Here is a 14,293-nt window from a genome sequence, read left to right on the forward strand (position 1 = left end):
AAAATTTTCAAATAAATTGAATAACTCAAAGGGTCAACACAAATGCTACATTTTACTGTAAAACATAGAATGCTGAGATTAGTTGTTTAATTCATGAACTCCAAAGTCACTGTCTCAGCTTGACATAATCTTGAGGTAGGCTTGTTAACAAATGCACACACAAATTGTATTAACGTTTACAGAGATTGTATTTCTGACAACTAATTTATGTACCTTTCTCAATATTACTGGAACACCTCAAATGAAAACAATTAATGACTTAGTTTAGGTAGAAAATGATTTTTTTCCTTCTCTTCCCTCTTTTGTTGACGTTTCTTACGTGATACAAATGTATGTGTGTATGACAGTGACACTAGTGTGCAGTTTTGGTTCTTGATGCTCTTGTGACCAAAAACAGATTTTTGCACCAAACTAAAAAAAGTCCTGGGATAGAAACTTGTATCAGCCAATGGCTCAAAATTGACCTTATTGTGTCGGCTATGGAAGATGTACAGCAATGGAACTGATCATTGTGTGGTGCATATCACGATATTGTCTGTCCTATGCCGATACTGGAGGTGAATTTCTAGCTTCACCTATTTGAATAGTTAATATGTAATGGGATAACGTATCAACTCATTCAAAACCCATCCATTTACATGGGGGACTGGGCAGGAAGGAGGTGAGTTAAAATCATTTTCATTTCTGTTCAAAAGCGAAAGGTTTTCCTGACACTGATGGGATCCTGGGAACAAAGCTGTCAGTCTTTAAGTATGTAATACACATAAGAGTTTCATATTTTAAACTAGCCCAAAAGATAGCTTCCAATGCTGCAATCAGTTACTGGAGACAATATAGTATAAGTTATAATAAAGTACACACAAGTGCACATTCATTTGAACACTATTAGTATTCAGACAATGTCAATAAATAGTTGAATTAAATTTGGCTGTGTCTAATGCTGCAAACTTCTTTGAACTGGGTGTTACATACTTACTGATACAGTAATAAATGGATTTATGACGATAACTTGAAATTAAAGTAATCAAAGCTCCATATTATGCTCTTATAAATAGTACAAACATATTCTATTTAAAATATTTTAACTATGTATCAGACTATAGGAGCAGAACTCTTCGTAAGTTACATAAACTAACAGAAATAGTTGGTTTCAGATCTACTTGTTAATCCTGAAAATCATGCCAAAAATAAAATCACTGATTACATCATCAAAAATAACTCTCTCTATAAATATAGAGAAAATATTATTTGTAGTTCTTTTAAAATCATTGAATTGAACAAGAATAATTGAATGAAATTCATTCATATATAATTTACATTTAGAGTGGCCAGTCTCAGGATGAATTTTAAAGATATTCAGTGAAGGGAAATATTTAAACTGTTTATGCCATTATATTGTTGTGGATTTCCAGCATCAATTTTTAAAAATTAATCTCTGATAAATTAGTTAAGGGAGCAAGCATCAACTGAGCATAGAACTAATACTTTTGCAATAGAAGCAGGACAAATCAGTAACCAACCCATTGTCTCAACTAGATTAAACTCCAGAAGGATTATAAGACCATTATTCTCATCTTAAAAGGATCAGCAAGTGTTGGGAGCAGAGAACATCACAATTTCTAAATGATTTAATGAATTAAAAGAAATTCTGAAACTGCCAAGTCTAAATATAAGTATCACGTTAAATACTAGTGACTTTGTTAACTCAGGAAGTGTTGGTTCATCCAAGTCAGTTCTGCTGCTTTTCATTTCATTTTCATTGTTATGTACTTCTGAAGCCAGTCAAAAAAGATGTTGAGCTCTCCTATGGCTTTGTATACACCTTTATCCTGCAACTGATAAGCACAAGAAGACAGCATTAGACAATGAAAGTTAGTTAAAACCAGCTTCTCCAAGGTTTCAGCACATAATATTTTCCCCACCTTCTTATATACTCCATTGATATTCTGAATGTTTGCGCTAGGTCTGCAGTCACACACATCACAGTTGAAGGTTTTATGCTGAAAGGCAACAGTATATAATTTTATTCAAGAACTGATTGTTGTCTGTCAAGAAGAGGGAGAATATTCAGGCAAATGTTAAAATATTAGCAAAAATAGCCACTGAATAGCAGATGCTGGAAATCTGCTTTAAATCTGAACTAATGTAGCATAGTTTAAAGATTGTGAACAGTTGAGAATATTAACTGAGTGTACTTAATTTGAAAACCTAGATAGGGCACCATACAGAAAAAGATTCAATTATAGCAGCTGCAGGTATTACAAAAAAAATTCAATTTACAGGATATTTTGTTCATGTTTCAGGACATAACGTGCATTATACAGTACAAGAAGGCACCAGCTCCTGCAATACTGGCCAGATTCATATTAATAAAATTAAACACATAAGATAGGCTTCATTAACATGACAATGCTTGTTATTGTCAACTAGTTTCACTTTGTGTATACCAAAATGGTGTTAAAGAGTATAGCATCCTGAGAGAGTTAGCTCAGGCCCTGACTCAGGACTTAACGCTATAACACCTTAGCCTCAGAGATTGCTGTAGATAAAATAATGTTTTTTAATGATGGCAGTCAACTGGTCAGGATGGGTGTGGACACATTCTGAAAGCAAAGTCCCATTCAGTGCATAAGGGAAAGGGAAGCAGCAGCTGCTAACTGTTGCCCCACCTCACCACTGACTAAATGTATTGCTGTCATTTATTGCTGAATCACTCCATGAATGAAAGAAAATAATGAATGCTCATGTTTCAGGGCTGTCCAGATATCAAAAGCTTATTAGAGAAATATTACTGTAAGGTATAAGATCTCACAATTAAATATGAATTTATCCAATAATGGTAAAGTCGATTGCCATTAGTTCATTTGATCAGATAGGATCACATGAGTTACAGTTAACAAAACAACTAGGTCAGCGCTTCTTTGCTACATTTAAAGTCCTCAATTTGCAGCTGGTGCTGTCCCACTGAAAATTTGCATTCTTTATTTTCACATAGGCTTTTGCAAGTGGGTTCTAGTTGCCTGTTTATCTGGTTAACGGTTTTCGCAGCAACATTGGTGGTATGTTCATTTAACGTCTGCTTTTGTTTCATTCTGAATTGCTGCAAATTTTGGACTTTGTGTTTCTTTTGTGAACCATGACTCTCAAGCGAGCAGAGCTAGACACGTTGACATGGAAGTACCAGATGTGAATGAAAGACTCTTCTTCTGCAACTTAATTTAAATAAGACAACACAAGTCCTTTTTAAAATCCATTCTCACAGGCTGAAAACTCAACAATAAATCAGATTTAATCGGAGGCTGTTCAATGAGGGCTAATTCCAGGGAAGAAAAGGCTGATTAATGAGGAAACATTGAGCAAGTTGAGCTATGCTCAACTGGATTAAGAAGAATGAAGGGGACAATGCCAGGGTAAATGCTGGAGAATGTTTCCCCTCCTGTGTGAGATTAAAACTGGGGGACATTGTTTCAAAATAACGAGTTTTCACTTAAGATGGAAGTGAGGAGGTATTTCTTTGGAAATCTCAATCTTAGAACAGAGCTGGACTTTTGGACAGAGAGGGACGAGTTTTTGACCTACATGTAAATTGAGTTTTATCAGGACCAGACAGGAAAGTGGAACTGAAACCATGATAAGATCATTGAATGGCACAGCAGGGTTAAAGGGTAAAATAGCCTCCTCCTTGCTCCTGTTTCTAAGTTCCATTTCCATGTTGCAAACTGAACACAAATGTCATTTTCAAAACATGCTAGTTATTGTTTTAGAAATGCCTTTGTTATCACTCAAGGGATGCACATTTGAATTTGTGTTTGCAACACAGCTACAATCTTATACAAAAAGCATATGGTAGTTGACAGCCTCACGCTTACATTGCCAATTTCTTCTTTTAATTACTGTAGGGAGCTTTGTGCAGCAGGAAATTTTGTACGGAGATTTGTGGCTTGAGATCTGCTTCACTACTTTATTCCTAAAGCATTCACTGCCTCATCTCAAAAGATGCAGGAAAGATTGTGTAGCAAAATAATGATAATATGATGATCTCCCTTCCTGTCCTCACTGTATGATTAGTAGAGAACAGGGAGAGTTCACAAAGATTATGATGTCAATTACTGTGGTGACATCATATGTATCCACTGGCTGAATTAATTTTGAACATCCTTTATCTCAATAAACACATATATTATGCTCTGTCTTCTACTTAAAAGGGACAAAATTTCAACTATATGTATCAGGAACTAATAGATTTTTGTTGTTAATTAGATATTCTAATGAGTATATTGGAGGAATTCTTCAGAATTCTGCAGTTAGCTCAGAGATGAATAAGAATAAAAGGAACTTTTGCCTTCTCAAGATATTACAAAATGATCCACAACCAATGGGCTACATTCAGAGTGCAACCACTGTTATATAGACAAATACAAACATCAAGATCCCATTGACAGGAACTGAGTAAATAGTCATAATTTGCTTTTGAAAGTGTTGAGAGATGTTGGTCAAGCCATCAGCAGAACATCCTGCTCTTCTTCAAATAGTGTTGAGGATCTCTTATTTCATAAGGCCTGGATTTAATGTCTCTTCTGGAAAGCTGGCAGTTTTGACAGCCAGACATCCTCATTCTTACTGAGAGGTGTCAGTCTTCTGTATGAAATTTAGTAAGTAGGCATTGAAGCTCAAGGTTTTTAATTGAGATTGACTGAAAGACCGGAGAATGAGTTACATAAAAAGGTAGGTGATGATGGGTAGCCCTGGTGCTTGAATAATCCATCAGTGCAAATTGAGCACGCTGTACAGAACTCACCTAATCTATGAGTCTCAAGATGAACATGAAAATCTACTCTTTTTATCAGCAGGGAAGTCTGCAGGCCAAATACATAGCAAAAAATTGTAAAGAGATTGAACGTATTTCTATATTCTTCCACTGTTATTTTGTATTAGGAAATATGTATGTAAGAAATTGAGTTGTATTGGGGAAATTTTACTAATCATGTTTGACAGCAAGCATGCTTGGATCGCAGTCAAAAACTTCATTATGGAAACAGGTTATGTTATTTATGTGAGAACAAAAAGCACCTGGCATCAAAAGTCCAGTTTGTCACTTAGCTCTTCACAAATATTACAGAAAGACCTTGAAAACAGTTGCAAGATTCTTCTTTCTTTCCTGAATTAGCCAACACTGCTTTAAGGTGCTACAGACAATTGAAACGGTGATGGGTGCATCAGTGAAGCAACTTGAGCGCGTTATTTTCCAAGTTTGAAAATTTGTATGCTTGTTTTAGAATTGGAAACTTGAGCAACACATATCAATTTCTTCCCTCATTCTCCGATAATTGGGTTTTATATTTTAACCGAGAAAAAACAATTCTGAGGACTAACACTGAAATCCCTGTTAAACAAAAGCAAAAGCAATGAACGAAAAAGGAAAAATCTAGTACTTACACAATTTTGAACATTTTCCTGCAGCTCAGACAGTGTGTTCCCAATTTTACTGATGTTATTATCGATTAACTGTTGATGGGTCTTGGCTGCTGGGATTACTTTCCTGAGGTAGAAATTCAGCATTTCCTTCAAAAACTGACATCCTTCACGGCCCTAAACATTTCAAGATGTCACCGTTATATCCTTGCAGAGAGTCGTTGCACAAATAGGAAATGACAATTTTGTCATGACATTGTAATACTTCCACGCGATACCCTAATTTAGAAATGATGCATTAACTCAATCCTCACTTTAGAGAGCCATAACCTTAAGTAGAAATCGCATAACAGACATCTATTTTCTCAATAAGTGGTTTCATTTTCTTTTCTTTGACCTAATTTTAAAATTAGTAATTTCATCTCCCACTGTTCCACCAAATACCAGATGATGGAACGAATAGGCGGATAACTTATTCCTAAGGTAATACAAATACTGAAACCTGTTTCTTTATCTTCCCTGGGTAATGTATGATCATCATTGCACTCTGGTTCTATTGTTGGCATACTGAATGCATCATTCTGGCTGGGTTTATAGCTAATAAAATATATACATGCATATGTCGGTAACGTATGTAAACAACAGGTGGTGCGCTTACTGAGAAAATATGTAAATCTCAGCCTCCACTTCTTGAAATCTTTGTTGGTGAAAATTAAGTGACTGACTTATTTTTGACTGAAGAGAGAAAGAAATCTGCTTGCATATTACACTGATCTGTATCATGAGATACTGTGAGTGGATTGTGATATAGCTATGTTATTGATTTTTCATATCAGTCCATTTGACTCTTAATCTCTGGGCTTGAGTGTTCTTCACATGCTGTTTATTTTCCAATTGTTCACCTACAGACCATGACATTCTGTTTGACTCAGCCCATCTGACTTGATAATACAATGCACTGAAATGAACCTGTAATGATGATTAACTTATCATTATACATTTTATCTGCTATTGCAACCTTTTTCCAAGCAGTCCCTCAACATTACCATTACTATCTAAGCAAAGAACCCCAGCCATAAGGATGGATGACACAGATATCTCTGTAGTGGAACTCTGTCAATGAGATCTCTGCATACCAAGATATTCTGGATCATATGGCAATCAATTCATGTTAAGGTTTCCTCACCTTGAATCCATGGTGAAGTCTGCCTCCCAGCAAAGTTATGTGCAAATTGTCATCTTTCCTTTGCTGTAAAAAAGAGCGAATAAAATTACCAAATGCAGAATGTTTCCAATGAACAAAGGCTACAAATCAGTTAGAACTAAATAATTTCCAACAACAGACTGACCCATCATAAAGACTCATTTTGTTGTTGGCATATCGTTTCACAGTAGTTGACCCTAATACACTCAGAGATAATGGGAACTGCAGATGCTGGAGAATTCCAAGATAATAAAATGTGAGGTTAGATGAACACAGCAGGCCAAGCAGCATCTCAGGAGCACAAAAGCTGACGTTTCGGGCCTAGACCCTTCATCACAGACCCTAATACACTGCCTGGTTTAAAGCCTTTTTTTTGAATAATTTTTTTCCTGTCTGAGTAACTGCAAACAATTTTAATATATTGTCACCCACATCCCTTGAATTTACCTGAAATGATCTAATACCATATTGTAAAATAAAATTAGACAAATCTATTCATAAATCTTTTGAAATGGAGTATAATCTCAATCAAATACACTGTATGTTCTCCATTATACAAGCATTTGATTTCAAGATAATTTAACTGATTTTAAATTGCTTTAATATAATTAATGTAGCTTTCTGAACATCCATCTTCAAGCCTAATTAAAAATTTTTTATGTCTTAAAATAACTATTTAACATTTTTATGAAAGCAAACTCAAATTATTCCTAGTCACAGAGCAGTCAATGAGGTAAAAAACTCTTCTGCATTTTATAAATTAAAATGTAATTTATAACAAATCAAATATTCTTCACAATGCATTTTATTTTCATACTTACAAAATAAGTCCTTATTTTCCGATATGAGCTTCTGAGTTCTTTGAGGTGAGCAGGGAACACAGCGTGGCTAAAGCAGTTATCACCCGACTGTTCGAGCCTGCAGTAACAACACTGAATGCTGATCACTGTGTACAATATGACAGTGACACACTTCATGGTTTCTGTCTAGTTTGCACAACCCTAAGTTTATGCGCACTAAAGCTTATAGCGTTCTTACCTTGATTCTTTCTTTATATATTTCCTTTGTGACCACTATTGGTTTTTTTAACTTCCTATTGAAATTTCCTGTTGGTTATGTATTATTTGAGGTTACTGTCAAATTTCTAAATGTCACATAACCTTCCCGGCAGTTTGAATTTTCCATTGACCCCTGATGTATGTTAATCATTGTGAAATTTAATGGCAGAATTTTGTTTTATTTCAGTCTGTTTTCTGTAAAGGTCGTTTTACATCTTTTACTGCTAATGATTTCTTCAGTACCATTAAAATTTAGCTTCATAAATAATTTTCTGCCTCAATTCCTGTTTTTTCTCTCTTTGCAAACTTTTCCCTTCAATTTGATTCATTTTAACAAGCTAGCTTTATGGGATAATAAGGATGAGAACATTTCAATACCAAGATTATTGACTAGTTGTTCAGCATCACTGTTACCTAGATGAATGCACACTGTTTCAGAATATCTTATAGTAATGATATAATTCCATCTCTGCTGTCTTTTCTCCTATTGAGAAACTCTGAATTGCCAATGATTCTTCTACATTGCAAATCAGATTAAGATGAACCATTAGGTTTGCAATTATACTGCTTTGGATCAACATTTAAGAGATTCATACAATTCAATTGGTTGAAGTGAAAGCTACAAGATGATCAGAGGATTCGATTGGGTGGACAGTGAAAGCCTTTTTCCTTGAATGGAGATGGCTAGCAGGAGGGGACATAGCTTTAAATTGAGGGGTGATAGATATAGGACAGAGGTCAGAGGTAGGTTCTTTACTCAGAGAGTAGGAAGGGCGTGGAATGCCCTGCCTGCAACACCAGTAGACTCACCAAGTTTAAGGGCATTTAAATGTTCATTGGGTAAACGTATGGATAATAATGGAATAGTGTAGGTTAGATGGGCTTCATATTGGTTTCTCAGGTCGGCACAACATCGAGGGCCGAAGGGCCAGTAGTGTTCTATGTTCTGTGTTCTGTAAGAATGTATTTTAAAATAAGTTCACACAATGTATTTTGGAGCAGCATATCTTTAGCAGTGATTCAGGAAGTAGTTTTAACAGTTGAGGAGAACTGGACAAAATAAAGGAATATTGAATCAGGCTGATTTTTCTCCAAAAGAATCTTTTTGGTTTCCTCTCTGCAATATAATGGAGATTTACAATTTTATAATCTGACCCTGTTGATCACAGTAGAATCTCTTCCTGAAATGTGGGACAATATTTTGATAAGTCTGCAGTATCCTTGATTGAGCAATTTGCTATACACAAAAGAAGTAACTTGATTGAATCAAACCTACCATAAAACCTCCATTCGAAAATTTTTATGAATCATAGAAACGTTTATCTAAAGGTAACACTCATTGTTTCTGCCTTATTTTCATACTTTTTTGAAGTTCTGTTTTATGCAGTAATTCTTTACATTCACATTTTAAGAAAGTTCTGACGTTAATATTTGGCCATATGGTATGCTCCATGACCAAGTGGAACTGGTGCCTACATATCTGCCACGCCACGCTTGTAAACACAGGCACGTGTAAGAGATTGCAATGTTGATTGCAAACTATAAATCAAGCTTGATATATGACGTTTCTTTTTCTCTTATTTTAATCTTTATTCTGAATGTTGAAACAGGATATAAGCGGTTACGAGTGGAGTCAGTTTGCAAAATAGTCCACACATACAAGATAATTATTAGCCACTCAGCATTATTACAGATACTCCTGAGCTGCAGTGATATCTAAACACAAATATTCTTTCTGGCTCTGGTTAAAATAACTGCTTGAAAAATTTGAAGATACTTTGTTAAAACCTCTTAGTCACCTTAATCTAAAATGATTTTCAGTTTTTGGGTGATTCATGTCAATGATATAGAAAATTTTTAAAAATAATTACAGCATTGCTCAGCTCAGAAATAATACTGCAGTTCTACACAAAATACTATGCTTATTGCTTAATCTTGTAAAAAACTAGCTTCCCTTTATCTAAATGCCAGACAAATCACAAGCTGAACATCAAATGCCATCCTCCTAATAATTTTCATCAAGTGAATAAAATTAGGGAGTTGAGTGAGTATTAAATAATTTAAGACTGCCTTAGTGATATTGAAAACATAGAAGTGTAGAAACCTAGAAGACAGGAGCAGGAGAAGGCCATTTGGTCCTTCAAGCCCGGTCCACTCTTCATCACGATCTTGACTTATCATGAAACTCAATAGCCTAATCCAGTTTTCTCCCCACAACTTTTCACCCCCAGATGCTATATTTAGCTGCCTGTTGAATACATTCAATGTTTTGGCATCAACTACTTCCTGTGGTAATGAATTCCACAGGGTTACCACTCTTTGGGAGAAAATAAATGCCTCCTCATCTCCATCCTAAATGGTCTTCCCCCTAATCTGCAGATTGTGACTCCTGGTTCTTGATGCACCCGCCATCAGAAATATCCTCCCTGCATCCACTCTGTCTGGTGTTGCTAGAATTTTGCAAGTCTCCATGAAATCCCCCTTCATTCATCTGAACTCCAGTGAAAACTGTCCAAACATAGTCAATCTCTCCTCATATGTCAATCCCTCCATCCCTGGAATCAGCCTGGTAAATCTTCACTGTAATCCAACGGTAGCAAGAGCATCCTTCCTCAGAAAATGAGTCCAAAACTGCACAAAATATTCTAGGTGCACAAGGATACCCAGGTCCTGCTGAGCACTCCTCTTTCCTAATTTACAGCCATTCAGGTAGTAATCTGGTGTCTTGTTTTGGCTTCAAAAGTGAATAACCTCACACTTATCCAAATTATAGTACATCTGCCATTGACTTTCCCGCTTACCCAACCTGTTCAGATCATGCTGAAGGTTCTCTGCATCCTCGTCATATTTCACCCTCCCACCCAACTTTGTATCATCTGCAAACTTTGAGATGTTACATTTTGTTCCCTCGTCCAAATTATTAATATATATTGTGAATAACTGAGATCCCAGCACTGATCCCTGTAACTCCCCGCCCACCAGTTACTATCTGCCAATTTGAAAAGGACCGTTAATTCCTACGCTTTGTTTCCTCTCTACCAACCAGTTTTCTATCCATTTCAATTCACTTACCCCAATCCCATGTGCTTTAAATTTGCACATTAATCTTTTTGTGGGAATTTGTCAAGCACATTCTGAAAGTCCAAATATACCACATCGACTGTCTCCTCCTGATCATCTCTACTAGTTACATATTCATAAAATTCCAACAGATTTGTCAAGCATGATTTCCCCTTCATAATTTCATGCTGATTCTGCCTGATCCTGCAACTGCTTTCTAAATGCACCACTATACAGACCTTGATAATGGATTTGAGATCTTTCCCCACTACTGATATTTTACCAATTGAATTTTAACATTTTACTCCAAGGTGTAGGTAAAATCCCTGCTCTAATTAGCTGTAAGCCTAAGGGATGCACATTATAGGGGATTGAGTATTGTTCAAATGAGATCTGTGGCTGTGATCCTCCGGCATCAACATGTCTTAAGAAGTGGAGGTGATTGGGAATGCCAGGGAGGATTATGACACTGCAGTATCAATCATGAATGGATATTTGGAAGGAAAAAACTGATGTTCCATACTACAAATGAAGTTTTTTACTCCTGGGGTTGGTTAGCTCCATTGGCTAGAAGGCTGGTTTGGAAATATAGAGTGATGCCAAGGTGTGGATTCAATTCTTACACCGGCTGAGGTTACTGTGAATGATTCTCCTTCTCAACTTTCCCCTCAACTGAGGTATGTGACACTTAGCACCAGTAATATCTCTCTAATGAGAGAACAGCCCTCGAGTCTGGTAAGATTACTGTGAGTTTACTTTCTTTTACTTCAGGCGTCTAATACAGGTAAGTTCTTGTTTGAACTAGTTTTACTATTTTGACAACAGACTTCAGGGACTCCTGTAACAACTGCTGTCGGAGATTGCTTTCAGGTCAACCAATTTTGCCAGGGATTAAACTCTTTATTTGTAAATACAAATGATCTACTGCTTGTTCTGGGCCTATGCCTTTGTGCGTTTACCAATTTGATGTACAATATATTTCCAATACAGAATACATAACCTGCCACACTGGACCCTTTTTTGTTTCAGGCCTCTGTTATGACTGAGTTTGGAGGGGCTGCACTGTTTCTTCTTTGAGGCCATTTCTTCCACTGCTTACAACAAATTTTAAAGGTCAACACCTTGTGCCTGTTATGTAGGGCAGCATTTTCCCAAAATTTGGTTAAGTGTCAATTCGGGAAGATCTTTCGTCAGTTTTCTCATGCAATTTTACGAAGCTAATCACGTTATGTTTGCATCAATTCACCAAGATGCTGCTCTTGTGCTATCTTGTTCTCACCAGTGACAGGAACATTTGCTATTGGCAGGACCTTCCAGTTTCCTGCCACCTGTGCCATTTTTAAAGCAGAGCTGTACACCAAGTCAATAACTGCCAGCCAGGAACAGCCCTTTCCTGAAGAATTTCCCCCAGAAATATCTGAGAGAGGGGGATTGCCAAACGCCTTAGCTGACAGGGACTGCTGGTGCTGAGGTTAGTTGGGGTATTTGAAAGGGGCTACCCTCTTTCCTCAGGGCTTCTAGAGGAGACTACAACACTGGATCCTGTCAGGCTGGTCCAAAGCTGTCACCTGGGTTAGTGCAGTGTTCCTGGCCTGGAGAAACACAGGGAAGTTGAAGACCTTCTGTACTCTGCAATGGTGAGTGCCATCAGTGTTTCTCTGTTTCACTCACTGTACTGCTGCCACTGCACCCAGCAGGACCCATGGTCTATCAGACCCACTGTTCCATGCGGCATCTTTGCTCAATTACTCTTCTCTACGCCATCCTCCCAAACAGCTTGTTGTTCCTACCCTTGAGCTTCCAATTCACTCACTCAGGACACTTCACCACCTTTCCTGCAACTATACCAAAACTAACATCTGTGCAAGTCACTTTTAATCCCTCACTCAGTCCCTCCCTCTGTCTCATTACAGCAGAAAATGGCCCATAATAAGACAAGGGACCAAAACCCTTACAAGACCCATTGGCAATTACTAATGAATCTCCCTCTAGTGCTCATTGAATATGAGTTCAGTTGGTATCAGGCAATGGCCTACACAGTTGGAACTCACACCCAAACCCTTTATAAAGCTGACCCAGCTACCCCTCCAACTCCATTTTGATTTAGCTCCTCTATTGTCCCTAACCCTCCCACATTTTTGATTGTTTACATTACCTGTAATGGGCAGTTTGTAAATATGTTCCTTTCCAGCTAAGCTTCCTTAGTTATTACATTGGTGAAAAGAGTCAAGAAAAGTCATGGACAGCATTGCCTTTCAGTGAACCCAGTAAGATCACGATGGGGCAATATTGAAAATCTTGCTGTTTGGGGAACTAGAACTTTATGAAGCATGTGTGGAGGACTGGCCCAGTACACTGAAAGAATGAGATACTTTTCTCAGGCAAATTGGATAAAAGGGGATCACTGACACAATGTCATTCTTCTGACCACTTGTGGGGCCCTGATTTTCAGCATCATAAATAACTTAACCTACCTGGCAGCCCTGGAGTCAGAATCTTTTGATGAACTGATAGATATTGTAGTGGACACTGTGACTCCAGAACAAATGTTATATTGCAGTGGTACAGGTTTAACACTACAAATAGACTTCCTGAGGAACTAGTTACTAAATTCTTGACAAGGCTGAGGAAATTGGCGGAACAATATAAGTATGGATCAGCACTTCGGGAAATGTTACAGGATTGCTTAGTTTGTTGGACTTATAATCATGAGACTCAAAGAAGCTACTGACTGAACCAGATGTAGACTTCAAGAAAGCCATTGAACTGGTCCTCTCCCATGAAAATGTGGCAAAACATCCTGGGAATCTCTGGGATGCATTGACTTTACAGCCCTCATCCTTAACCTTGACCTCCATGCCACAGAGTCAAATAACCATTGGGCAATACTCACAGCTCCCACTGGTTGCCATGTGACACCAATTGGAGTCAGATGCTACAAGGTTCTAGAACTGGATGGAAGGTTTCTGCACAAGGACATCCATGCCACTTTTGTGGTCATAGAATTCACCCCAGACAAGGCTATAAAAACTGATGGAATGTGTACCGCCTAGGCCAAAGGGCAAAGCCACCTCAAGACAGCACTATGCAAATAAATCAGCCTGAGATGAAGAGCTAATACAGCTAAATTACATCATGTTCCCAAAGTGGCTCCAATTAAGTTCAAGCTTCAGGTAAATGACCACGCCTAGACTGGAGGCAGACAGAGATACTGCTGTATCAATTGAAGGAAGAAAAGCTTTGGGAAACTCCGATGAAGCAGCTTGTCTTTAAGCCTGTGAGACACCAAGGCTACATTTCCTAATGTAGTAAGGTGCCTTGTAGTATTGGGACCACAGTAACCCCAGTTATTCCATGGACAAAGGACAGTCTGACTCTCCATAATGGTGGTACAAAGGCCAGGTAGGAAGCTTTTGGGAAGGGACTGGCCACAGAAAATCAACCTCGTTTTAAAGTGGGAGTTAGCAATCTATAAGAAGTCTTTGGGAAATATCTTGAAGTGTTTGAAGAGGGCCTCAGGAAGCTAAAAGGAGCTAGAGCCAAGATCTATGCAGATCCA

At 37.5% G+C, this 14,293-nt stretch overlaps 1 protein-coding gene across 1 annotated transcript; it reads right to left on the minus strand.

Moving 5' to 3' along the window:
- Positions 1-1,334: 1,334 nt before the first annotated feature.
- il10 (interleukin 10) lies at positions 1,335-7,593 on the minus strand. The gene is made up of 5 exons (XM_048552865.2): positions 7,438-7,593; positions 6,599-6,661; positions 5,437-5,589; positions 1,923-2,000; positions 1,335-1,835 (listed from the first exon to the last, which is right to left on the minus strand). Exons 1-5 carry the CDS (start codon positions 7,591-7,593, stop codon positions 1,746-1,748), a joined length of 540 nt encoding a protein of 179 aa, XP_048408822.2. The 3' UTR covers positions 1,335-1,745.
- Between the last annotated feature and the right edge of the window lie 6,700 nt (positions 7,594-14,293).

This window comes from Stegostoma tigrinum, chromosome 21 (genome assembly GCF_030684315.1).
Source record: "Stegostoma tigrinum isolate sSteTig4 chromosome 21, sSteTig4.hap1, whole genome shotgun sequence".
In the NCBI taxonomy this organism is placed as follows: Eukaryota; Metazoa; Chordata; class Chondrichthyes; order Orectolobiformes; family Stegostomatidae; genus Stegostoma; species Stegostoma tigrinum.

Excerpts from the sequence above, each read along its gene's own strand:
- il10 (XM_048552865.2), bottom strand. The coding sequence starts at position 7,593 with ATGAAGTGTGTCACTGTCATATTGTACACAGTGATCAGCATTCAGTGT. Across the intron at positions 6,662-7,437 it reads GGAAAATAAGGACTTATTTT|CAAAGGAAAGATGACAATTT; the intron begins GTAAGTATGAAA and ends TCTTTTTTACAG. Across the intron at positions 2,001-5,436 it reads AGGAAAATGTTCAAAATTGT|CATAAAACCTTCAACTGTGA; the intron begins GTAAGTACTAGA and ends GTTGCCTTTCAG.